This window comes from Mytilus californianus, unplaced genomic scaffold, assembly GCF_021869535.1.
Source record: "Mytilus californianus isolate M0D057914Y unplaced genomic scaffold, xbMytCali1.0.p SCAF_2, whole genome shotgun sequence".
NCBI classification, from domain to species: Eukaryota; Metazoa; Mollusca; class Bivalvia; order Mytilida; family Mytilidae; genus Mytilus; species Mytilus californianus.
In genome coordinates this window covers 35589247-35614141 of record NW_026262668.1, presented here as the reverse complement: position 1 = coordinate 35614141, position 24895 = coordinate 35589247, and the positions used below count along the sequence as shown (strand labels likewise).

At 32.5% G+C, this 24895-nt stretch overlaps 2 protein-coding genes across 2 annotated transcripts in view; one reads left to right on the top strand and one right to left on the bottom strand.

The window, feature by feature from the left end:
• Positions 1–10551, bottom strand: part of LOC127729778 (tudor domain-containing protein 5-like) — an 82769-nt gene extending 72218 nt beyond the window's left edge. Inside the window, exons 1-5 of the mRNA XM_052237664.1 lie at positions 9689–10551; positions 8482–8636; positions 4620–4676; positions 2483–2642; positions 1732–1886 (exon numbers count right to left, since the gene is read on the bottom strand). Coding sequence (XP_052093624.1) covers positions 1732–1886; positions 2483–2642; positions 4620–4676; positions 8482–8636; positions 9689–10493 — 1332 coding nt within the window. The 5' untranslated portion in view covers positions 10494–10551. The remainder of the gene's footprint in view (positions 1–1731; positions 1887–2482; positions 2643–4619; positions 4677–8481; positions 8637–9688) is intronic.
• A 282-nt stretch (positions 10552–10833) lies between these two features.
• LOC127729786 (tetratricopeptide repeat protein 19, mitochondrial-like) lies at positions 10834–17992 on the top strand. The gene is made up of 2 exons (XM_052237684.1): positions 10834–11002; positions 16791–17992. The coding sequence occupies exons 1-2, from the start codon at positions 10869–10871 to the stop codon at positions 17737–17739; spliced, it is 1083 nt and encodes a 360-aa protein (XP_052093644.1). The 5' UTR covers positions 10834–10868; the 3' UTR covers positions 17740–17992.
• The last annotated feature ends 6903 nt before the right edge of the window (positions 17993–24895 follow it).

Below are 24895 nucleotides of genomic sequence, written 5' to 3'. Positions count from 1 at the left end.
TATAAAAGTAAACCATTATAGGTCAAGGTACGGCCTTCAACATGGAGCATTGGCTCACACAGAACAGCAAGCTATAAAGGGCCCCAAAACATTACTAGTGTAAAACCATTCAAACGGAAAAACAACGGTCTAATCTATATAAAAACGAGAAACACGTATGAACTACATAAACAGACGACAACTACTGTAATCAGATTCCTGACTTAGGACAGGTGCAAACATTTGCAGCGGGATTAAACGTTTTAATGGTACCAAACCTTCTCCCTTTTCTGAAACAATAGTATAACATCACAACATAGAAAAACACACTATAAAATATCAATTGGAAGGCTTAACTCAATCAAAAAACGTAAATTAACACACAATGAATGAATAAATTTGACCTGTGACACCTGAATGCATATACACAGTTAATAAAAAATTACAAGGGATAAATTATTAAAGTCAAAAGTAAATAAACAGGTTTAAACAAATTTAAAGTATGATATCACTGTGAAATTTCAAACAATTTTTACAAAATCATCACTTTTGAAGAAACCTGCGTCATATTATACACAGGTAAATGAAAATAATTTTGTTGTTAAGTATACATGTATGGATTTAAATGAAAATTCACGCAGACAAAGCTTATTTGACGAAAATCATCAACTGAACCACAGTGTGACAAGAAAGTCGGGTATGGTACAGGCAACAATACATCAAATTATATGCATAAGAGCATGTTTCTCCTTGTTTTTCCATGAAGGAACCCAGTTTTAACATGTGCATAAATTCTGAATCGCAAAATTAAAAAAAAAATTATACCGCTCGCTTCACTTGTAGAGCACTCGCCTCACAAAAACTCATTTTCAAGAAATAAATACAATCAAAAAAATTTCGCTCGCTCGCCCCATATTTTTTGGAGCTTTTGTCCGAAAAGAACTACAAATCAAATTGGTGTGGCTTGACTTATAATATTTCTGATAATGCTTTTATAAAATACCACTAAGGCAAAGCAGTTGAACATTAATACGATTAACAATAGCAATTTTTCTGCATCAGATACGCATTTCAACAATAAATGTCTCTTCAGTGATGCGGGAGGTCAAAGCCCTTAGAGGTATCTTCAGTCTGTCCATGACTATCAATTTGAAAAGTGAAACAGCACACCAACTCTACTGAAATGTAAACTATTTGAGTGTGTACTTACTGCATCCAATTAGCTGCACTATATAAAAATAAGGAGATAAGGTATGATTGCCAATGAGACAACTAACCACCAAAGTTCAAATGAAGTGTATGTACAATGCACATTAAATATAGAACCAAACCTGTCCCTAGTCAGGAGCCTGTAATTCTGTGCTTGCAGTTTGTTGCAGTATATCATATTTTTTTTCGATTATTGTTTTGTACATAAATCAAATGTTTTACATTTGTCATCTATGGGCCTTTTACAGAATGCTATGCGAAATGGGTTTTGCTCATTGTTCAAGGCAGTCAGTGACCTATAGTTCCTTAGTTCTACGTTGTTATGACTCTGGTGGAGATTTGTCTCATTGGCAAACATACCCCATCTTCTAATTTTAATATAGTAAAACAGGGTTTGTAATCATCTTTTTCTAACTTGCAGTAATTTTTTATTTCTCTTTTAAATTGTTTCCTATATTCATGATATTAGTTATGACATTATTAGACAATAGTGGCATCAAACTGTTTTGACGTTGTTCATTACTGACATTTATTACTAAATACCTGATAAAATGCCAAAAAATCTTTTAACGGAATTCCATCTTTCCGGCACATGACAACTTGTCTAATTTTTTCCTTCAACTCTGGATCAGCACCTTTTTGACTATTATGATGTTTCCTCTTCTCCTCTATTTTGTTTTTATCTGAATCAACACGCTCTATAATATATTCAAATAACTTCTTTACTATTTACTGCTTCACATAGCATTATCATAAATATACATGTGTGTAATTCGATGAAGGACGGGTAGTCAGGAACCTAGTCAGCAGTTGTCTTTTGTCATATCGTAATGTTTTTAGCCATTTGAAGAATTTTATGTTGTGATAAATCTTTGACATGTTTGATAGTCTGTTCAATTTATTCACAGCTTTTTGCTAGTAAAAAAAGTTCAATTTCAACCTGTTTATAGGCTGTTGGCATATAGGGCATTATCAATGTGTTACATTTAAATAAAACTGTTAAGAAACAAACATTTTATCAGGATTCAAAAATTTAGTTATCATCTAACATGACAAGTGCATTATGTTTCTGTCAGCACTTTAAAGGAAGAACCTGTCTAGTGAAAATCATTGATGTCTGCTCTCATCTTACTTTTCAGCAGATGTTCATGTGAACCAAAACACACAAACTAGGAATTCATCATGAAAAACATACAAATTGAAATAAAGTATTTTTCCCAACTATGCAGCCTGATCACTACTTTCTTTTAAGATCTTAAGACTATAATTTTTGTAGCATGTTTTGAATATTTACCCTTTTCAGTTGATTTTCTAGGAATTCTAGCATCATACAATAACCAATCTCCCTTGGATACAGGTCGTTCTATCAAAATCTGGTCAGGAAAGGAATTACATAACTCTATAACACTCATATACCCTAGGTCTTTAAAATTTAGGAGTTTGCTGTATTTCATCTAAAATGGAAAAATATTTAAATTTTCAAATATAGATAGCTTGGTACCGACTCACTTCCACGGCAAATACAGGTTAACCAAAGTAACATGTGTAGCTAATATTGATAGATAACAAAGGTTATTGTTAAAGTAGATGCTGGAGGCCATCTTTACATTGTTACAATGGTTAGGTGTGAGCTTGCTTGTTCATTGCTGACCTTCAAGAAACTGTCAAGATGTGGATCAGTAATAAAAGTGTTATTGCTAATAATTTGTGGTACTGTACGTGTGGATTCATTATTATTTGTTGGGTACTAATTTTCATTTATTTCATAGGTATCTAAGTTAACCACAAATTTAAAAGTACAAATTTTCTATAGGGTTGTATGAAGACTTTAGAAAAACCAGAAAAATCAAATCTCCACAAAAATACATTTTTTCTTCAATCCACTAAAATGTATGAATCCACAGTATGTTTTGTCAATGACTTTATCAAGTTTTCATCCAAGAAATCATCATATGGTCTCAAGACAATCACCATACTCTAAATGGCTCTGGGTCTAGGTGCACCATTTTTTGCTCTTATTTTATGTTTTCGCTTAATCTTCTACCTTTTAATTTTTAGGCTATCTTTCCAAAATAACCACCACCCATAGAAGTGCCTTCTAACATTACCATCACCCATCCAAAAAAAAAATTGGACTTAGAAAAATAAACATCTCATTTAAAAAAGTTACTTCAAAGTTCATGTATAAGTTATCATTTGACTTAGTACAGTAAAACCTGTATAAACCGGCTGGCTATGGGACTAAGAAAAAGGGCTGGTTTGGACCGTTGGCCGGTTAATTCAGAAGTTAATGACTTATGACGTCCGATATATTGCATGTAAAAGTTCTGTCTGATTGTAAGCTATAAACTCATTAATACAAAAAGCAATAACGTAATAACTTTGCATGATCGTTGTTTTGAATCTTCTTATTCATTGGCTATATAAATTTAAGAAACTGGTTGTTCCTCGAATTAAAAAAAATAATATTTTAACCGTTTTTTACATATCCTAGTATGGCAAATAGACATCGGGAGCATCAGTATTCGACATGTCACTTTCACTTTCATTTTGTGTTTATTGTTTTCATTTGCATCATAATCATCACGTTGTTTGAATTGTGACACTTTTTCGTTTTACTTCCATCGTTCATTTCCGACGTTGGTATAGCCGATTAAAAAGCCAGAATTTTATTAAACGAAATTTCATCACGATCAAAACATTGTCGTAGTGTACAATACTGATTGATTGTTGTCATCCGGGTCTTCTTCATTATCAGGGTCATTGGTTCATTGGTTTAGGGGTTCACAACAGGGAACCCAGGATGTAAATTTTCTAACTCCGCGATTTGAAAAAAAAAATGATCTAAGTTACAACGTAAGTTCTATCCTAGATATATTCGGCGTATCTTTTAGTTTAATTTACACTTTTATAGTGTTTTATTAATACAGCTCATCACTATACCATTGTAAGTTCACGGTTTAACAGCTGGCTAATTGATTATCCTGAAAAGCCATCTTGTATAAACAAATATGTTTTTATTGCATATCGATCAATACTGTTATCATTTTAAAATAATTAGACAAACCAGTTTTAACAGGTAATAATTGATGTAATTAAGAGTATTGGGACTGCATCATTAGACCGGTATTCAGAATACACAGGGTCCGGTTTACAAAGGGTATTCTAACAAAGACTTTGAAGGGTAAAAAATGGGATTTTAATTTTCGGCCGGAATGGACAGGAAACCGGTTTATTCAGGGTCCAGTTTACTCAGGTTTGACTGTATCCAGTGTTTTCCATACATTTCTAAAGTCACAGGCTGATTTCAAAAAGTAGAAGGTTGAGCCCACATCTTAATTGAAGTTTCTGATAACCTTTAAAACTGAAAGAAAAGTAGAAGATAAAAAATGAAGTGCAAGGCTGATGGGAACATTGCATTATATACAAACCTTATATAAGAAAGGTAACTGACTAGCCCATATCCCATCTGGTTTTTCAGCAAGCAACTGAAAGTATTCAATGTTCATTTAAATTTTCATAACAAGACATACAGTGATTGCCATAAGTATTTGTTACTTGTGATTTTTCACAATATATTTCATATAAACTGTTGACACAGAGATATGTTGTCTGTCGGCATAAAATTCAGAAAAAGACAATCGGATGGCAGCAATATTGCTAATTAATTCAAAGTCGCTTGACCATGAACTAGTGGGCAGGGCCTCGAAATGGTAAAAAAACTGAGATGTACAGACAGTAATGTAACTTTACAGAAAATATCCTTGTCTATTGAAAGTAGTTCCTATCAAACTAACTTGTCCAGTGACTTTCAATTAATTACCAATTTTCAATGTTAAGTTTTCTGCTTAAGTCAGTTTGATAGGAACTACTTGTGATAGATAAATAATATCTCTATAAAGTGGCATTACTATCAGTTCAAATCAGTTTGATGACCATTTCGAGGCCCTGTCCACTAGATTATGGTCCAGTGACTTTGAATTGTTGCAATGTTGCTGTCCATCAGATTGGGGTTTTTTTTTATATTCTGCCCACAGACGAGACATATCTCTGTGTCAACAGTATTCATTAAACCGTTTCTTAAAATATTTAAAAATACTTCTTTTAGATCAAAATTATGGCATAAATTATTGAACACATAGAAAACAAAATAATGAACTTTTTTTTTTGTATCAAAATTGGGATTTTAATAGAAATATAGACATTGTCAGGATTTTTACTCACTAGGTAGAAATATAAGGGGTACCTTAAACAAGAGGTACACCTTTGCCTGTATGAAAAAAAATCTCCAGTTTGGTAAATTTGACTTTTATATGCACATACAATAGTTACTCTGGTGTTGCTGATCATTTTTGCAATTGACAAGTTTAAGCTTGCTCCTATAGTTTTTTTAAATATCAGCCAAAGCTGCAAACAAGAGGCTCGTGAGAGCCTGATATCGCTCACCTGTAATTTCAGTTTCAGGCATTTTACTTATTTGCAGTTCTTACTTTGCTGAACAATTTTGTCATTTACACTTTCTCTCTTTCTATAATAATATTTAAGATAATACATAACACAAAACTGTAAAATTTCCTAAAAATTAACTATTTCAGAATTCTGGACACCTAGATACCCTGAGGAACATTCAATTAAAGTTTTTAAGTATTTGGTCAAGTAGTTTCAGAGAAGAAGATTTTTGAAAAAGTAATTAGACTTTCACAAAAAATGTAAAAAAAAAAATTTTAAGGGCAATAACTCTTTAAGGGGCCAATTGACTATTTTGATAATGTTGACTTATTTGTAGATCTTACTTAGCTGAACATTTATTGCCATTTATACTTTCTCTCTATCAATTATAATATTGAAGAAAATAACCAAAAACAGTAAAATTTAATAAAAATAAACTATTTCCAACAGTAACTAAATAATGGGTTATCGAACTTGTCTGAAAATTTCATAACAGATAGAGCATGACCCATTTATCACTTTAACTTCTTTCACTTTTGCTCAAACTGCTGTAGTTTTTGAGATATAAGCCAAGAACTGCTTTTGTCCCCATTGTTCTATTTTTAGCCATGGCGGCCATGTTTGTTGATGGATCAAAACTTCGGATACAATTTACAAACTAGATACCCTAAGGAACATCCAGTTAAAGTTTGGAAGTATTTGGCCCAGTAGTTTCAGAGAAGAAGATTTTTGAAAAGTAATAGACTTGCCCAAAAAAATGTAAAAAATAAACGTTTCAAGGGCAATAACTCCTTAAGAAGTCAATTGACTATTTTGATCATTTGACTTACTTGTAGATCCTACTTAGCTGAACATTTTTGCCATTTACACTTTTTCTCTATTATAATATTAAAGATATTAACCAAAAACAGTAAAATTTCATAAAAATAAACTATTTTGGACAGTAACCCTACAATGGGTGGTCCAATTGGTCTGAAAATTTCATAGCAGATAGATTTTGACTTATTAATCACTTTTACTCCCTTTCACTTTTTTTCTAACTGCTATAGTTTATGATATAAAAGCCAAAAACTGCATTTGACCGCATGTACTTTTTTTAGCCATGGCGGCCATGTTTGTCAATGGATCAAAACTTCGGATACAATTTATAAACCAGTTACCCTAAGGAACATTCACTTAACGTTTAGAAGTATTAGGCCCAGTAGTTTCAGAGGAAAAGATTTTTAAATGTTAGCAAACAATTAACATGATGAACAAATTGTGTAAAATAATCTTAAAAGGGCAATAACTCCTTAAAGGGTCAATTGACAATTTTTGTCATATTTAACTTTTTTTGTAGATCTTACTTTGCTGAACATTTTTGCTGTTTACAGTTTATCTTTATCTTCAATAATATTCAAGATAATAACCAAAAACAGCAAAATTTCCTTAAAATTACCAATTTAGTGGCAGCAACCCAACAATGGGTTGTTTGGTTCGTCTGAAAATTTCAGGGCAGATAGATCTTGACCTATTGAACATTTTTACCCCCCCCCCCCCCCCCGCCCTCTTCCCTTCAGATTTGCTCTAAATGCTTTAGTTTTTAAGATATAAGCCAAAAAATGCATTTGACCCCTATGTTCTATTTTTAGCCATGGCGGCCATGTTTGTTGATGGATCAAATTTTCGGATTAAATTTATAAACTAGATACCCTAAGGAACATTCAGTTAAAGTTTGAAGGTATTTGTCCAAGTGGTTTCAGAGGAGAAGATTCTTGAATTAGTTTACGATGACGGACAATGACGACGAATGATGGCATCAGCCCTAGTGAGCTAAAAATTGTAAAAATCATCATTTCAGGGGCAATGTCTCCAAAAAGAGTTGTGTAACTTTCACAGAAGATAGATCTTATGCTGATCATTGTTTTGCAGTATATACTTTTGACCTAGTGCCTACAGTTTTAATGATAACAACCAAAAACTTCAAAAAATGGATACTTCAGAATAACTACAAAACAGGTTGACAGATTTCTTTTTCAATTTTCAGGGTATACAAATCTTGTGAACTCATCCTTTTTGCAATTTACACTTTTAATGTAGCTCCTATAATTTTCACCATATACATGTAACAGCCAATAACTGTTAAAAATTGGGGGGAAAAAAATCAATATTTCAGGGGCAATCTGGTTAGATTTTTCTCAATTTTCAGGGTGGATACATCTTGTCATGCTGTTCATTTTTGCATTTTCAATTTACACTTGCACATATAGATTTTGAAACAATGGCAATGAAATACCAAAAAAGTTAAAAATCAACATTTCAGGGGCATTAACTTCAAAATAGGTGGGCAGATTTGTTTTAATTTACATGGTACATATAATTTGTAGTGCTGGCCATTTTACCCTTGTGAGTTTTTCTCATTTGTTGTAGTTTAAGAAATATTAGCCAAAACTTAATTTTGACTCCTATGTTCTATTTTAAGACAAGGCGGCCATGTTAGTTGCTCAACAAACTTTGAAGTTGACATCCTATCTGTATATGAAGCAAACAAAATTTGGTTTCAATCTATTGAGAAGTTTTAAAGAAGATTTATAAATCTTATAAATGGAAAAGTTTACAGACAATGGAAGGATGGACAATGGACACACACAGTAATGGCAAAAGCTCACATAGCTCTTTAGGCAAGATGAGCTAAAAAGGACATTTATTAATCAAACTGGGGCCAATTGAAAGCCGTCAATCTGTCTGACAAAATTATTGGCAGTTTTGTGACACATTGTCAAAGCCTATCTGATCAAACAGAAATTTGTCCTACATGTCAGAATATCAGACAGATTGTGAGATCTCTCATTATTTTAAACTGACATCTCTAAGCTCCGTCTGCAGCTGTTGTGTTCCATCATTAAGATCTGTTTCAAGACAACATTCCAGATCTATTTCTGGTTCATTAGAATTGTAACTGGATTCACTTTCTCTACCAACAGATGCTTGATCTCCACCGCTAGCGCTTCTCTTCATTCCTTAAATCATAAACAGTAACCATGGTAACAGGTGTACAACAAATGTACCAGATAATTAAAGATCTATTTTCTATATAAAAAAAATCATCAATATTATAAGGAATGTAAAACAAGCAAAAGCAAAGAAAATACTTTGATTTTTATTTTTTCCATCCTAATGTCTTTCATGCTATGATCATGATGATATACACTGGACATATTTTTTTTTTTTTTTAATTTACATACAAGTCTACAATCATGACAATGTCTACTTTAAACTAAGTTATGATAGTGGAAATGAGTATTGTGTACACTTTCAAACGACTGAGGCAGTGTATTAAACTTCCTGACGTATTAGTTATGTATGTTAAGGTTGTGCAAGTGAAGTGTGTAAATTTTTCATTTTAATTTAGAGGAAGGGGGGGGGGGGGGGGGGTAATGTGATTGTCAATAGAAAGAACAACTTCTTTAAGAAGTTGTTTCTTTATTTATGAGAATAAAGATGTTTACAAATACGTGCCTTCCCAAATGATCCTAACCTTATAAATGGTAATTAACTAGGTACAATGTAACATCTTTCTCCAATTTAACAACTTTCAAAAAACACAGTTCAAATTTGCTTTAAAGAATGAAAGGTCTAGGGCCATATCCATATTTAATGTTAAAGTGAAAGGCCCACCTTAAAAAGTCAAGTTCTGTATAAAGCACTTTTGTAATTTAGATGGGTTCCCGACCTCAGATCACCACTAATTTGAACCTCTGCAACACCTTTGATGATGTTGTATACACTTCAATTTAATTGCATTTAAAGGTAAAGCACAATGGACCTAATTTGTTGAATGAATAAGTGTTCTAAATATTGCAGCTTATGAGTTTCAGGCTACTTGTGAGTTAGGTTTCCTACTGGTTATGCGATTCTCCCAGTAAAACACTTAAATTCAACTTCTCTGGGTTGTGATATACATGTACATGTATCCCTTCTAATTTTTCTTTAATAAATTATTTTCTTTTTTGTATGTCAAAAAAAAAAAGAAAAAAAACATTTTTTATATTTATGTTATATACAAATCTACCTCTCCCTCTCCCTCTGACTGGCTTTTGTTGAGAAGTAGTATCAGGTCTTCCTGATTCAACTCTATATGGTAACATGCTGTTGTATTGTTGCCGAGTTTCTACCACTGCTTGTCTCAGGTCATATTGCATAGACCAACCATCTGGGGGTTTGTTCTCAGGGCTTAAAGTTCTTTCTCCAGGTTTGTTTCCTTTTGTCCTCCAATTACCTTCTGGTGCTTTCATGTGTACAGGTAAAACTCTCCACTCTCCAGCTTGAAATTCTTTGAGTAAAACACATTCAGGAACAGAATATAAAAGTTCTTTCATAGACACAAAGCCAAGTCTTGAAAATGAAAACATTGAACCAAAGCGCTTAGAATAAGCTGTATCAAAATGAGTTAATGGTAAGCCATTGGAATAGGATCTAAATAATTCTGAGATGTTATTTCTTATATAATGTGGCAAAGAAGATGTAACTTTATATTGTTGCTTTCTAGGAGGTGGTCCTCTCCTCATTGTGGCATATTTGTTCTTGTTTGGAATTTTTTGTTTAGACACAAGTTTTGCAATGTGGCGGGTTGTGTCATCTGGGATAACTTCAAGACACATCATTCCCTTTCTATAAGTAATCTGTAAAACATCTGTCATGTCTCTTAACAAGTCTTCAAGATTGGAGTACCCAAGTTCCCTAAAGGGAATGGGTTTGTCCATGAACTGATGAAAATCTCTCCTTAGTTCATCAATTGTCAGGGCTGCAGGACTTGACATTAACAAAGCCCTAATCTCCTTGGCAATTTCATGCCTTTTATTCGCAATGTCAGTCATTTTTAGTGTTTATTTTCTGTTCTTTCGCGCCAGCCTATCAAATATATATTCTGCTAACTTCCATGTGGTTGTAGAAAAATTATGTCCTACTAGTCCCCATACAGAAATTCCACAATTTACTCATTTAGGACAAAAATCATGATATGATTTTTTTTAAATGCAAAATGTAAGTTAAATAATACTAATTATTGAATAAATAAATCTTAATGCAAATGGGTGTTATTGTTTTATATGTACGTTTCTGTACACTAGGATTGGAAATCTTAATTTTAGCAATTTAGGTCTGGTTTACGGTTTTAATAGGACTCCTTTCCCTATCGTTCTATTCTTCGATTTTCGGTATGTACGGGTACCAACACAACTTATACAACCAAAATGACAACATCGGGTAGAACTGTGTTAAATGCATTTCGATTAACATATCTACGATGTCTAAATGAATTGAAGAGAAGAAAATTATATCCACGTGAATACGTTCCACATATTGAAAATGCCTCAAAATTTTCTAGGTACAATTGTTAAAAACATTGAAATATATACGACTTTCATCCATTTTATACATCCATGATCAGTGACCAAGGACAAACCTTGTATATACTTAAAGGACACCTATTTTTAAATTGACTTTCTCTCTGGGAGCATAAAATCTTCTTGTATCATATTTTATATATCCAGATGCGGCTCAAATTGACAATGATTGATTGAACATGTTGAATGAGGGTATTTGAGTTCTCAAGACTCCATATGACGATGCATACAAAATTTCATAAAAATCTGAATATGTGTATTTTGCCTTTAAAATAGCACTAAAATATATTTGGGATCACCTTTGTCTTTTTTCTTTCACAAAATGCTTTAATACTCAAATATTAGTGTATACCAGTATTGTTACTGTTAAAAGTAATTTTTATAATGATCTAATTAAATTTAATTTTTAGGAGGATAGAGCATTAAATACATTTGTAATTGTGTATTTGCAATGTCCATTTAATTCAATTAAGAAAATGATGATATTATTACCTTATTAGCCAAAGGTGTCATAATACTGATCTGGTTTATTTCAATTGGAAGTGATTCTCAATTAATGACAGGTGCCAAAGTAATTAGTTTTACCAGGAACCTATATATTGACAGGACTTGACACTACCTAATTGTAGCCGATTTTATCGTCGGGTCATAGTTAATAAAGATACGATACGGAAACGGACATGTGTTAAAAACGTACTCACTATTATCCTAATAATTTCTGATAATATCACTAAAATGTCATTCAAACATAGTTTTAAAGTGATGCCAGTGTATTGAACTTGTTATCTGTCACTTCAAATTCGTTATAATCAAATTCATTTCATCACAGAATGGTAGAGAATGCAAACAGGGTAATAAAAAAATTACGCCGATTGCATTCCCAAATTCTCACACCATTTTAAAACACTTCGCATCAAATAAATTACACTTATTTTGGTCATTTAAAATGACAAAATATATCTACTTTATGATAAAACTTGTATCTATTTATGATTAGAATTATGTGGTTTATTTATTGCGCAGTTCCGATAGTTTTTCAGTCAGACGCTACCAAAATCCATAAATCTCGCGAAGTCTCGTGGAGTCCGAGATTTTATTAATTTTATACTAAAAAGCCTATCAGATTCATTTCCCGTTAGATATACTGTTCCCAGGTTTTACGGAAGTTTTTCTTTATTTCAAATACACCTGGAACAATGTTAATGAAAGCAGAATAAAGAATTTATACTAGAAGTAAATAAGTAAATCTAACTTACAGTGACTTAAAAAAATAAATACAAAATTATTCAATTATGATAAAAAAAAATTTAATTACTCTTGTAGACATAATATATACTTTATAGCCTCTTAAAAAAAGAAATCTTTGATAAAATAGTTTTTAAATGATAACTTGTATAAAGTATTAATCATAAATTATGAAAAAAAACATTTTTATCATTTTTTTTGGAGCATCCCTACCTTGTTCATGGCATTGAAGTAGTGAACTACTCTTCTATTATTTACAATTTATTTATAATGACAATCTGCACGTCTAGCATGAACATGATGAACAGACAACATTTGATTAAAAAGTTTGTTTTGTATAAAGACACATGAGAGAACTTACATATAGTATTCATAAGTGAAACAGAATTATTTTAGTCAGTACCAACATTGTATATTTAATACACAGTCTTCGCGCTCAACCATAGGCCCACCAGCCCAGGCTTGTAAACATGATGTCAGGCCTGTAAAAATCATCTCTACTGGCCAATAGAATCTAACCATAATTTTCGTAAAATTCAGCTTCAGCCTTTAGATTTAAAAGTTTATCGTGAAGACTGAAAACTTAAACAGGTAGAACATGTATATTAAATGTTGACCAGTATCATAAATGCATAAGTATGATTAAACTAAATAATGATAAATATATATATAAAATTTATAAATTATTTTCACTAAAAATCTATCACTATGCATGTTATATGTTTTAAAGTATTTTTTTTTCCAAGTCAAAAATTCTTTATAGGATTTAAAACAAATTATCTAAAGGTTATTGATGTGTAAACTGGGCCCATTAACTCACAAATTATGTATTTTTTTTAGTTTGTGAGTCAGCTACCCAGTTTACATATTGATAACCTAGTATAGAAGAAATGTGTTTAATCATAAAAATTCATAACCTTAACATTTGCAATTTTAAATATAACATTTTTTTGTTCATTGGCTACTAGTATTTACCATCAAATGGTGAGTTAGCCGCTATATTGACTTTCTGAAATCCATAAATGTTTGATAAATTTATGCAATAGAATCTAAAATGAAATAACACCTACCTCAAAAACTTCATTTTAATAAGCAGATAAGATATTTTTCCCAATTTGAAGTGTACAAGTAATGGAATAACTTTCAGCTTGAGAATTTTCATGCGTATGACGTCATGTTTTACCATGATGTTGATGCTCCAAGATCATTCATGAAGTTTTGTGGAATTTTATTTTTTTTCATACATTTTCCAAACTTTAACATGTTTAATGCATTATTTCTTTTTGTTATGCATTAGAATAGAAATTACAGTTATGTATTTAATTTTTCTATCTCAATTTGCTTAGAACCCCTGGATCCCATGCATGTGTATCGCAAATGAATAGATCACAGTATAGGTTATGAAAGTAGTTTCAGCAACATGGTCTATCGATGTGTAAACCAAGGGAAAAAATTTTAACAGACTAATCCGATTCAAGCATTTATAGATTTGCGAATCAAATAAGAATCATATCCATATATAGGCTACATTTGTATCACAGCCATATTGTCAAAAGTTGCTATCAAAGTTCTTGCATTGGGTCACCCTTAAAAAATTCTTTTTTATACGACCGCAAAATTGCGGTCATATATTGGTATGACGTTGGCGTCGTCGTTGTCGTCCGAAGACACATTGGTTTTCGCCCACTCTAACTTTAGTTTAAGTGAATGGATCTCTATGAAATTTTACCATAAGGTTCAATATCACAAAAGGAAGGTGGGGATTGATTTTGGGGGTTATGGTACCAACAGTTAAGGAATTAGGGGCCAAATAGGGACCAAAAATAAGCATTTTTGTAACTTCCAGACATAACTTGTGTGTTAGTGTATGGATCTCTCTGAGATTGTACCACAAGGTTCCATATCACAAAGGGAATGCTGTGATTGATTTTGGGGGTAATTGCCTCCAAATTTTAGGAATAAGGGGCCAAAAAGGGGCAAAAAAACAAGCAGTTTTCTAGTTTCATGACAATAACTTGTGTGTAAGTGTATGGATCTTTATGAAATTGTACTACAAGGTTCCATATCACAAAGGGAAAGCTGGAATTGAGTTTGTGGGTAATTGCCCAAAACGTTTAGGAATAAGGGGCCAAAAAGGGGCAAAAAATAAGCATTTTTCTAGTTTCCAGACAATAACTTGTGTTCAAGTGTATGGATCTCTCTGAAATTGTACTGCAAGGTACCATACCACAAAAGGAAGGCTGGGATTGAGTTTGGGGGTGATGAATCATAAGGGGGTTAAAAAAATTTGGGGGGAGGGATTTTTTTTTCATTTTTTTTTCTTTAAAATTTTCCATTTTAAATTGGTTATTTCTGATTTATATATAAAAGCAAATAATAATGATATGGTTTGAATAGGTAAATTAAAAAAATTTAAGTTCTTCGACCACATTCATTCTGTGTCAGAAACCTATGCTGTGTCAAATATTTAATTACAATCCAAATTCAGTGCTGTATCAAGCTTGAATGTTGTGTCCATACTTGCCCCAACTGTTCAGGGTTCAACCTTGGCGGTCGTATCAAGTTGCGCCCCAGCAGAGCATTTTATTTGATGTTGCCTACCCATGCCTTGTAGGTAGGATTTTTTTTTTTTGGCCAACAACATAAGTTACATGTTTTAGACAAGACAACGATGTTAGAGCATGAAAAAAACTTTAAAAAAAAATTTGATAGGATTATTTCATTGCATTTTTATACGCCCGTTTACGGGGCGTATTATGGTATACTGTTGTCCGTCTGTACGTCCGTCGTCAACATGGACATTTACTCAAAAACTCTTTAACCAATTTGCATAAAACTTTGGTGAATTGTTTATATCTATTGACATGAGCTCCTTTTTGTTTTTTATAAATTTTAGATTTTATGTTTCCGAGTTATGGGGTTTTATTCATTAAAAAAAGGGGAATTTTCCAGTTTTCGGACAATAACTTAAGAATGCTTTCACCAACTTGCAAGAAATTGTTTATATCTATTGACATGAGCTCCCTTTTGATTTTTATATATTTTAGATATTACGTTTCCGAGTTACAGGGAGTTACAGGGTTTTATTCATACAAAAAGGGGGATTTTCCAGTTTTCGGACAATAAATCAAAAATGCTTTCAGCAGTTTGTATGAAACTTTGGTGAATTTTTTTACATCTATTGATGTAAGCTCCGTTTAGAATTTTATAAATTTTACATTTTACATTTCTGAGTTATGGGATTTTATTCATTAAAAAGGGGGGATTTTCCAGTTTTAGGACAATAACTCAAAAATGCTGTCAGCAATTCTCATGAAACTTTGGTGAATTGTTTATATCTATTGATGTAAGCTCCCTCTATATTTTCATAAATTTCTAATATGACTGAGAATTAATTGAACTTTATTTGTTTATAGTCTGACAACAGGTTTACTAAGTATTGCGCAACAGCACAGTGTATTGCACAACAGCAAGAAATCTTTAATTGAATATAAATTCAATTCATATAACCAATTTCAAGTTCTTTGACTTCATTTATTCAGAAACCTATAATATGTTAAATATTTAATACAATCCAAATTCAGATCTGTAGTGTCCCTTTTTGCCCTAACTGTTCAGGGTTGAACCTCTGTGGGCGTATCCTGCTGCACTCAGTGAAGCAGTTTATTATGGTAGGCTACTTTTTAGGTGGGTAGGTAGGCAACATCAAACAAATTTGATTTTATTTTTGGCCTTGTAAACTTCTCTATTAGTCAACTTAGCAAAAATAGATATAAAACATAAAAATTACTCTAAAAAACGTAAAAACATTATTTTTAAATGCATATTTATAGGTCAAATACCTTAGCAACAAAACTGTGCCAGACGCTAAAGTTGCCTTTACATGCGGTATGATATATAAATGAAATGACTGTTTTTGCATAATCTCAGAAGTTTTTACAAAGGACCACATAGCAAAAACATGCAACAAGGATCCTTAAAACATTTACATTGACTAAGACATTATATTATGTACAGATAATGGGATAACAAAACATTGTTTAAGTTTCTTAAAGACTCTTGTTAACAATTTTAAATTTAAATACTGTAAATTCAGAAATTATTGTGAGGTTTTTAATAATGCATATAATGAGTCTAGGTGAGTATCGATCACAATAATAAAAATTTGCATTCTGATATCTGATGCGTATATCTGTATGCCACTTTTCCTGAAATTGCAATAATTAATCTGGCATTTTTGTCCATACTTCAAAAATCGCAATAATAAATGCACGCAACAATTTCTGAATTTACAGTAATTAGAAACTATACATGTACATATAAATAAGAAGATGTGGTATGAGTGCCAATGAGACAACTCTCCATCCAAGTCACAATGTATAAAAAGTTAACAATTATAGATCAATGTATGGCCTTCAACACAGAGCCTTTGCTCACACAGAACATGCATGTATATATGTAGGTGTGGCCCTTTATGATTATTTTGTCAAATTCTATCATATCAAAATTATTGTGTCTTCACAGAGCCAGTTCCTTGTCAACAGTTGTTACTTCTTTCGGCTTAATTGGTGTATCAAGATGTTTCCTTGGATTTTCAAGCAAAACAGAAGAAGACCCTATTGTAATGAATATAAAACGTGCAAAACTTGCAGCCATGCGAAATGAACATCAAGCTGCAGAAAGACTTTATCATGAGGCTCTATACGACATAGAGGATAAATTCAAAAAAAAAGAAATGGAGAGGGAACAATACTTTAATGCAAAAGTTACCATATATGACGATTTGGCCAATATGGCTTTAAGTCAACGGCATTTCTCAAAAGCTGAGAATATATATAAAGAAACAATGAAAGCTTGCCTACAAAAGGGGATGGAAAAAACAAGCAATGCAGTAGTCGAAATAACCATTAAATTAGGAAGTCTTTATGCAATGACAAAAAAAGATGAAATGGCAGAGATGGGATATCAAGAAGCAGTTAAAGTTATGGAATTGAAGGTCAAGGAAAACCCAGAAATTGACAATAATACATATGCCTTGCTTGGTCTTGCTCTAGAAAGTTATGGTAGATTCTTAATGTTTCATAAACAATTGGCAAAAGCCGAACCATTATTTGTTAGATCCGAAAGTATAGCTAGAAGAGTTTTAGGAGAAGAACACCCACAGAGAATTGTTCTATTAAATGACATTGCCGCAGTTCAAATTATGCGAAACAATCTAGAAGATGCAGAGTCAACTTTATTTCAAGCTGTTGAAGTTGGGACTGCGTTAAATGTACCAGAACTTGCAGCACTTTATTCAAATTTAGGAGCCATTTATCTGAGGACTTCAAAATTGAATGAAGCGGAGAAGAATTGTGGGATAGCACTGAAAAAAGCAAAAGAAAACAAAAATAAACATGCTCAGGGACAAGCTGAATTCTGTTTGCAAAAAATTTTGGAAGAGAGAAAAAAAGGTGTACAGTCAGTTGAATAAGTTTGAAGAATTTATATACATGTATTTATTTATTATAGAAGTGATTTGAATTAAATACAAACAGAAATGTATGCCAACAGAATAGTTTAACCTGTCAGATGTTAAATTATTTGTCCCATCTCAGTAAGCACAATTAGTATATTGCTGTTACTAATTTTACATGGTGTTTGGTCTTTTGAGTGTTTGGTGCTATTTTGAGATATTTTTGTCATTTGCATATATTACTTTCTCTAAATAAACTTTTATACATGTACACATGATGTAGTTGCCACTAACCAACCACCATAGCTACATGTAATGATCATGATGATGTACAATTATTATATAAGAATAAGATAGGGTTAAACATATAATTTTTAATCATTTATGAAGCTTATGAGGAAAAATTCAAGGACATAAGTTCTTCAATGGTTCCTTTTCTGAATTGTAGCTGATATGGTTCCCATGCCAGGTTTCTCACTAAAAAGTGTGAATTAAAGCCCATTGTTAAACATTTTTACATAAAACCAGGGATGACCTCAGGTTATGCTCCTTTTCCACCCTTAAACTTCTAGCACCACCCTTGGCCTAGATTCTCAGTATACAATGGTATAAACCTTAAATTTTGAGATTTATGAGACAATTTTGGAAAATAATTCTTCATCAATATAATTTTGAAAGACAATTACTAAGTTCTATTTTTTGTCATAGAATTAAGGGGTCATCCATAATTGTAAACCATTTTCCAAAGTGTACAAAACGTACACTTGGGGGGAGGGGGTTAAAAAATCAACATGTTCAGTTTATTTTCAATGCAAATTTCTATATTTAACTCAACTATAATATACAGGATCTTCTTTTTATTAAGAATGATTGATTCTTGTCTTGAAATCTGAAAACGGTTGATTTACACTTTTTGAGGGAGGGTGGGGGGTCTGAAAAAGTGTATGATTTGTACACTTTGGAAAATGGTTGACAATTATGGATGACCCCTAAGATAAATCCATTTTTGTACACATGTATATATACCAGGTGTGTATTTAAGAGTTTTAAAAAAGTTTTCAATAGTTAATAATAACCTATAAGCAATAATAATTTATAAGCTCCCTGTAAACCTTTTACAATATCATACCACAGACAAACATTTGTATTACTTATTTGTCATCTTGTCCGTCTGTACGTACATCTGTCCGTACGTCCCAAAATTGGTTTCCGTTCTCTAACTTTAGTTTGCCTCAACCAAATGTTATGAAACTTATACACAATGCTTATTAACACAAAACACAGATCAAGTTTGAATTTTGGTGGCGTCACTTTTATCGTTCTAGAGTTATGCCCCTTTACAGATGGAAAAATTGCTGAATTATTCGTTTCCATTCTCTAACTTTAGTTTGCCTCTACCAAATGTTATGAAACTTATACACAATGCTTATTACCACAAAACACAGATCAAGTTTGAATTTTGGTGGCGTCACTTTTATCGTTCTAGAGTTATGTCCCTTTACAAATGGAAAAATTGCTGAATTTTTCGTTTCTGTTCTCCAACTTCAGTAGGGGCCTCGGTGGCCGAGTGGTCTAAGTAGTTACTACTGTAATCACTAGCCAGTCAACACTGAGGTTGTGAGTTCGAACCCCGCTCGTGCGGGTGCACTCGACTCCAATCTTAATTGACTAGGATTGTCAGTTTTCCTATCGTAGGTCGGTGGTTTTCTCCGGGCACTCTGGCTTCCTCCACCAATAAAAACTGGCCGCCACGAAAAAGCCAAAAAGCGGTGCTTATAAGTGGCGTTAAAACACAAAAAATCAAATCAAATCAAATCCAACTTCAGTTTGCCTCAACCAAATGTTATGAAACTTATACACAATACTTATTACCACAAAACTCAGATCAAGTACAAATTTGGGTAGCGTCACTTTTACAGTTCTTGAGTTATGTCCCTTTATAAAATTATATGCAAGTGGGGGCATCATCTGTGTCCCATGGACACATTCCCCATTTTATTTCTTTTTTTTTTCTTATGTGTCCCTATGTTTGGGATACTGCACAGGAGCAGTGTCTGCTAAGCGATTAGATCTATTTTTTGAGATCAATGTTGACAGACACCTAGAATGTAGGATCACAATTGTGAGGATTTCAGTTTCCAATTGTCAACTTCCCACTCTTGCAAAGTATCTGTCTTGATAAATGTGTTAGATGTTGTTATCAGTTTGATCATTTCAATCAAAGTGATACACTCTTTACTCAAAAACAAATCCAGCTAAGTTATTAGGAAGAAATTACTTTTTCAAGTCTGATTCATGAATTGCTTTGTTGCTACTGTGTATTAGTGACAGTTTAAATCTGTCATGAATCAAACAAGTCCACAAATGTCATTTTAATATACCTGATATTGACATATGAGGTAGGATATGGGAATTGTGTGACATTTGAAGCATCCATAGCAGATGCTTGCTTTGTCCATGCAGGTGACAGTGGTGACCACTCTTTTTGGAAAATTTTCATTCCAAATTTTGTCAGTTTTATACTTATAAAAATAAGGAGATGTGGTATGATTGCCAATGAGACAACTATCCACCAAAGTTCAAATGAACTGGATGTAAGCAATTATAGGCAACCATACGGCCTTCAACAATGAGAAAAACCCATTATGTATGGTCGGCCATAAAAGGCCCGACATGAAAAATATGAAACAATTCAATGGAGAAAACTAACGGCCTAATTTATGACAAAACAATTTATGAAAAACAAATATCACAGACATGAACCAACGACAACCACTGAACTACAGGCTCCTGACTTGGGACAGGCACATAAAGAATGTGGCGGGGTTAAACATGTTTGTGAGAGTTCAATCTGTCCCCTAACCTGGGACAGTGGTGTAACAGTACATCATAAGAACAAACTATAAAACCAGTTGAAAAAGGCTTAACTCATCAGATGAATACAAATAGAAATACATCTAACAAAAACACAGAGTGGACGTGGACGGGTACTTACACATCCCCACAACAAAAAGACACTAAGTACAGATCTGAGAGTATACTCACAGTTACTGACAGCTAGTTCAAAGCCAATAACAACTAAAAAAAAAACATGCATCTTAGACTTGTAAGATATTAGATGAACACTGGTATGCTACTTGTATATTGTTCTGAGTTATTAAAAAAAGTTCATTTTCATGTTTATTACTGGCACCAAGATTACATATTTGCCAGTAATTAAGGGATACAGACTTCTAGGGTCTCTATTTAGAAAATTTTGATTTGTTGGGTGCTATTAAATCAATATCTACTATACATTTTCTTTTAATATAATGAATCCAAATTTTTAGCTCACCTGGCCCGAAGAGCTTAGTCATGTTAGGGAGCTACCATTTGATTTTTATGGGGGAACTAGGATGAAATTTGAAAAAAAAATGGCAGGATAGGAGTTTTGAGTACAAAAAAAATAGGCAGGATGAGCAACTTTGCAAAAACAAAAGGCAGGATGACAACTTATGTAAAAAGAGTCAGGATAAACTAATTAAAAACAAAAGGCAGTACCGAATAGAGTGAAAAATAAAAAAGCAGAACAGAGATTACAACTTAAAAAAAATGCAGGACAAAATTTTTCATCCTAGCCCCCATAAAAATCAAATAGAAGCTCCCTTAGTGTGCTATTCTCACCACTGGGTAAGTTGTCTGTAGTAGTCTGCTCCATTAACTATTAATAACAATTTCTCCTCTGAAACTACTTTAGGTGTCTAGTTTTAAAAAGTGTGTCTATTGACCCTGCCTGCCAACCATTATGGCCAACATGGCCAACATGGCTAAAAATAGAAAATATGGAAAAATGCATGTTTTGTTTATTATCATGAAAATCCCTATAGATAGAGAAAATCTGGCTTGGGGGATGCAGAAATGTTCAGAACATTTAGATCTACCTTCTGTCCATTTACATCAATACTGTCAGAAGACTTCTTAAAAGAGTTATTGTCCTTAAATGACAAATTTTGGCAATTCTTTTTTCCTTTCTATACGACCGCAAATTTCGTATATTGGTATGATATTGGCGTCAGCGTTGTCGTCCATAGACACATTAGTTTTTGCACATTAACTTTAGTTTAAGTAAATGGATTTCTATGAAATTTTAACATAAGGTTCAATACCACAAAAGGAAGGTTGGGATTGATTTTGGGGGTTATGGTACCAACAGTTTAAAATTAGGGGCCGAAAATAAGCATTTTTGTAACTTCCAGACAATAACTTGTGTGTTAGTGTATGGATCTCTCTGACATTGTACAACAAAGTTCCATATCACAAAGGGAATGCTGGGATTGATTTTGGGGGTAATTGCCTCAAAATTTTAGGAATTAGGGGCCAAAAAAGGGGTAAAAAACAAGCATTTTTCTAGTTTCATGACAATAACTTGTGTGTAAGTGTATGGATCTTTCTGAAATTGTACTACAAGGTTCCATATCACAAAGGGAAAGCTGGAATTGAGTTTGGGGGTAATTGCCCAAAAACGTATAGGAATAAGGGGCCAAAAAGGGACCAAAAATAAGCATTTTTCTAGTTTCCAGACAATAACTTGTGTTCAAGTGTATGGATCTCTCTGAAATTGTACTGCAAGGTACCATACCACAAAGGGAAGGCTGGGATTGAGTTTGGGGGTAATTCCCTCAAAATTTAAGGAATTAGGGGCCATAAAGAGGCAAAAAAAACAAGCATTTTTCTAGTTTCAGGACAATAACTTGTGTGTTAGTGTATGGATCTTTATGAAATTGTACTACAAGGATCCATATCACAAAGGGAAAGCTGGGTTTGAGTTTGGGGGTAATTGCCTTAAACGTTTAGGAATTTGGGGCCAAAAAGGGGCCAAAAAACAAGCATTTTTCTAGTTTCCAGACAATAACTTGTGTTCAAGTGTATGGATCTCTCTGAAATTGTACTGCAATGTACCATACCACAAAGGGAAGGCTGGGATTGAGTTTGGGGGTGATTTTTTTTTCCTTTTTTTTCTTTAAAAGTTTCCATTTTAAATTGGTTTTTTTCTGATTTATATATAAAAGCAAATAATAATGATATGGTTTGAATAGGTAAATTAAAAAATTTTAAGTTCTTAGACCACATTCATTCTGTGTCAGAAACCTATGCTGTGTCAAATATTTAATTACAATCCAAATTCAGTGCTGTATCAAGCTTGAATGTTGTGTCCATACTTGCCCCTACTGTTCAGGGTTCGACCTCTTCGGTCGTATCAAGCTGCGCCCCAGCGGAGCATTTTATTGTCTATTAAAGGGCAAATAAGAAATAATTCAACAATTTTTTTTTCTTTCATGTGACAACAAATAAAGTTATTTTCACTTACAATTGTTGAATTCTGGATGCATCTATTTTTTTGTTGGATACATATATAGATATACATTTGTAAGAAGGTGTGGTATGAGTGCTACATATGCACATGTAGGTACAGAAAAAATATATAACATTTTAATTAAATCATTTATTTCTAGTTTTGAAACATCAACTTTTTGGGAATTTTGAAGGTACAGATATTTGTTACAAATGTACCAACCAAAGAAATGAATCCACTATTTTTGTTTCTGGGGTTTAAAATACCAAGATTTTTACATTTGAATGCTATTTTCCCTCTGTGGGATAGATTAAAATGCAAAGGCCCTTTGAACTTGCTGAGAAGACAAGGCAAAAGGACTGAATGAAATATAACTTGATTTCTTGTGCTTGAAAAATAAATAAAAAACTACAACAGGTTAGACATTGCTTTCACTTTATTTCTTTAAACGAGAAGCTGTCTATGTTTTTGTATTTCTTTACTTTTAAATGAAAATTTGTTACATGAAATTGATATGGAATGGAAAGTTACAGATGACAAGCGACTGTGAGTACAAAATTCTGACAGCATTATACCATGGAATTGAGGTCTTGGAATTTTTTTTAATTCATTACTGACCAAGATGGACTAGGTACTCATTCTGAACAATAAGATCCTATATACATTTATATTTCAGGAGTTACGGAATGACACAGAAGAACAAGTTGATGTAGTAGAAGAAGTTGAAGGAGAAGAAGAAGACGAATCTTTATCACCAGAACTCTTATTCAAACATCCACTTCAAAACAAATGGGCCTTGTGGTTTTTCAAAAATGACAGAACGAAAGAATGGACAGCGAATCTAAAATTGGTTACAGCATTTGATACTGTAGAAGATTTCTTGGGGTAAATTATTAGTTAAAATTTAAGATAAAACTCAATTTTTAGTATAAGTGAAAATAGATTTTATATAGCATAGAGTATTAGTTCAAATTGTTTTTTATATAAATTTTTGTAAAATTTTAATTAAAATTCCATGTTTAGAGAAAAAAAGAAGTACAGTTATGAAAAGATTTTATGCACACAAGTGATTTTATAATACTATTATATACCGCTCCAAAGGCGGAGGGAGTATACAGGTTTACCCCTGTATGTCCATCTGTGTGTTTCTATCTGTCTGTGTTTCCATCCATAAACTTCCTGATAACCAATCACTTATCAATTAGGCCTAATGGTCCCATTTTTCTGAGGATCTACAAATCAAAGCTTTGTAAAATTCGGTATCAAGCTTCTTGTGAGCATGCTACATGTATACTCTATCAAGATGTAAATAAATACATATAGGTAAATATTTTGCAAATTGTAATTATTTTTTTAGTTAGAACAGAGACATATAATACATGTATTATATGTCTCTGGTTAGAATTAGTAATCTTATATCAATTTTCAAAGCATGTACAGTCTTTATACTGTGAAAGCTGCATCTATATCGTGTTTAAATCAGTCATCTAAACAAATACAAAAAAAAAATAATTTGATAGTGCATTTTTTTTTTCATTAATGAATGTCAAATCAGTTTTAACTACATGTAGCAGGAATGTAAGAATTACATTAAGTGTAAAAGAATTTATTTTGAAGTAAAATGAACGCATGAATGCACTGTAAACAAAAATAAATATTAAAGTAGTTAGTGTTAATTAAAATGCAAGTCACAGGTTATTTTTGTGTCAGTAAAGCATGAAAACTTAGAGAAAAGGTATATATAGTAGGATCTAAAATATAATTTGTCTGTCAGAAAAGGTTGTGTGTTGTGACTGGGTTGTCAACAGTTGATGGATTATACCATTTAGTATGATATGTCTT

Excerpts from the sequence above, each read along its gene's own strand:
- LOC127729786 (XM_052237684.1), top strand. The coding sequence starts at position 10,869 with ATGACAACATCGGGTAGAACTGTGTTAAATGCATTTCGATTAACATAT. Across the intron at positions 11,003-16,790 it reads AATGCCTCAAAATTTTCTAG|AGCCAGTTCCTTGTCAACAG; the intron begins GTACAATTGTTA and ends GTGTCTTCACAG.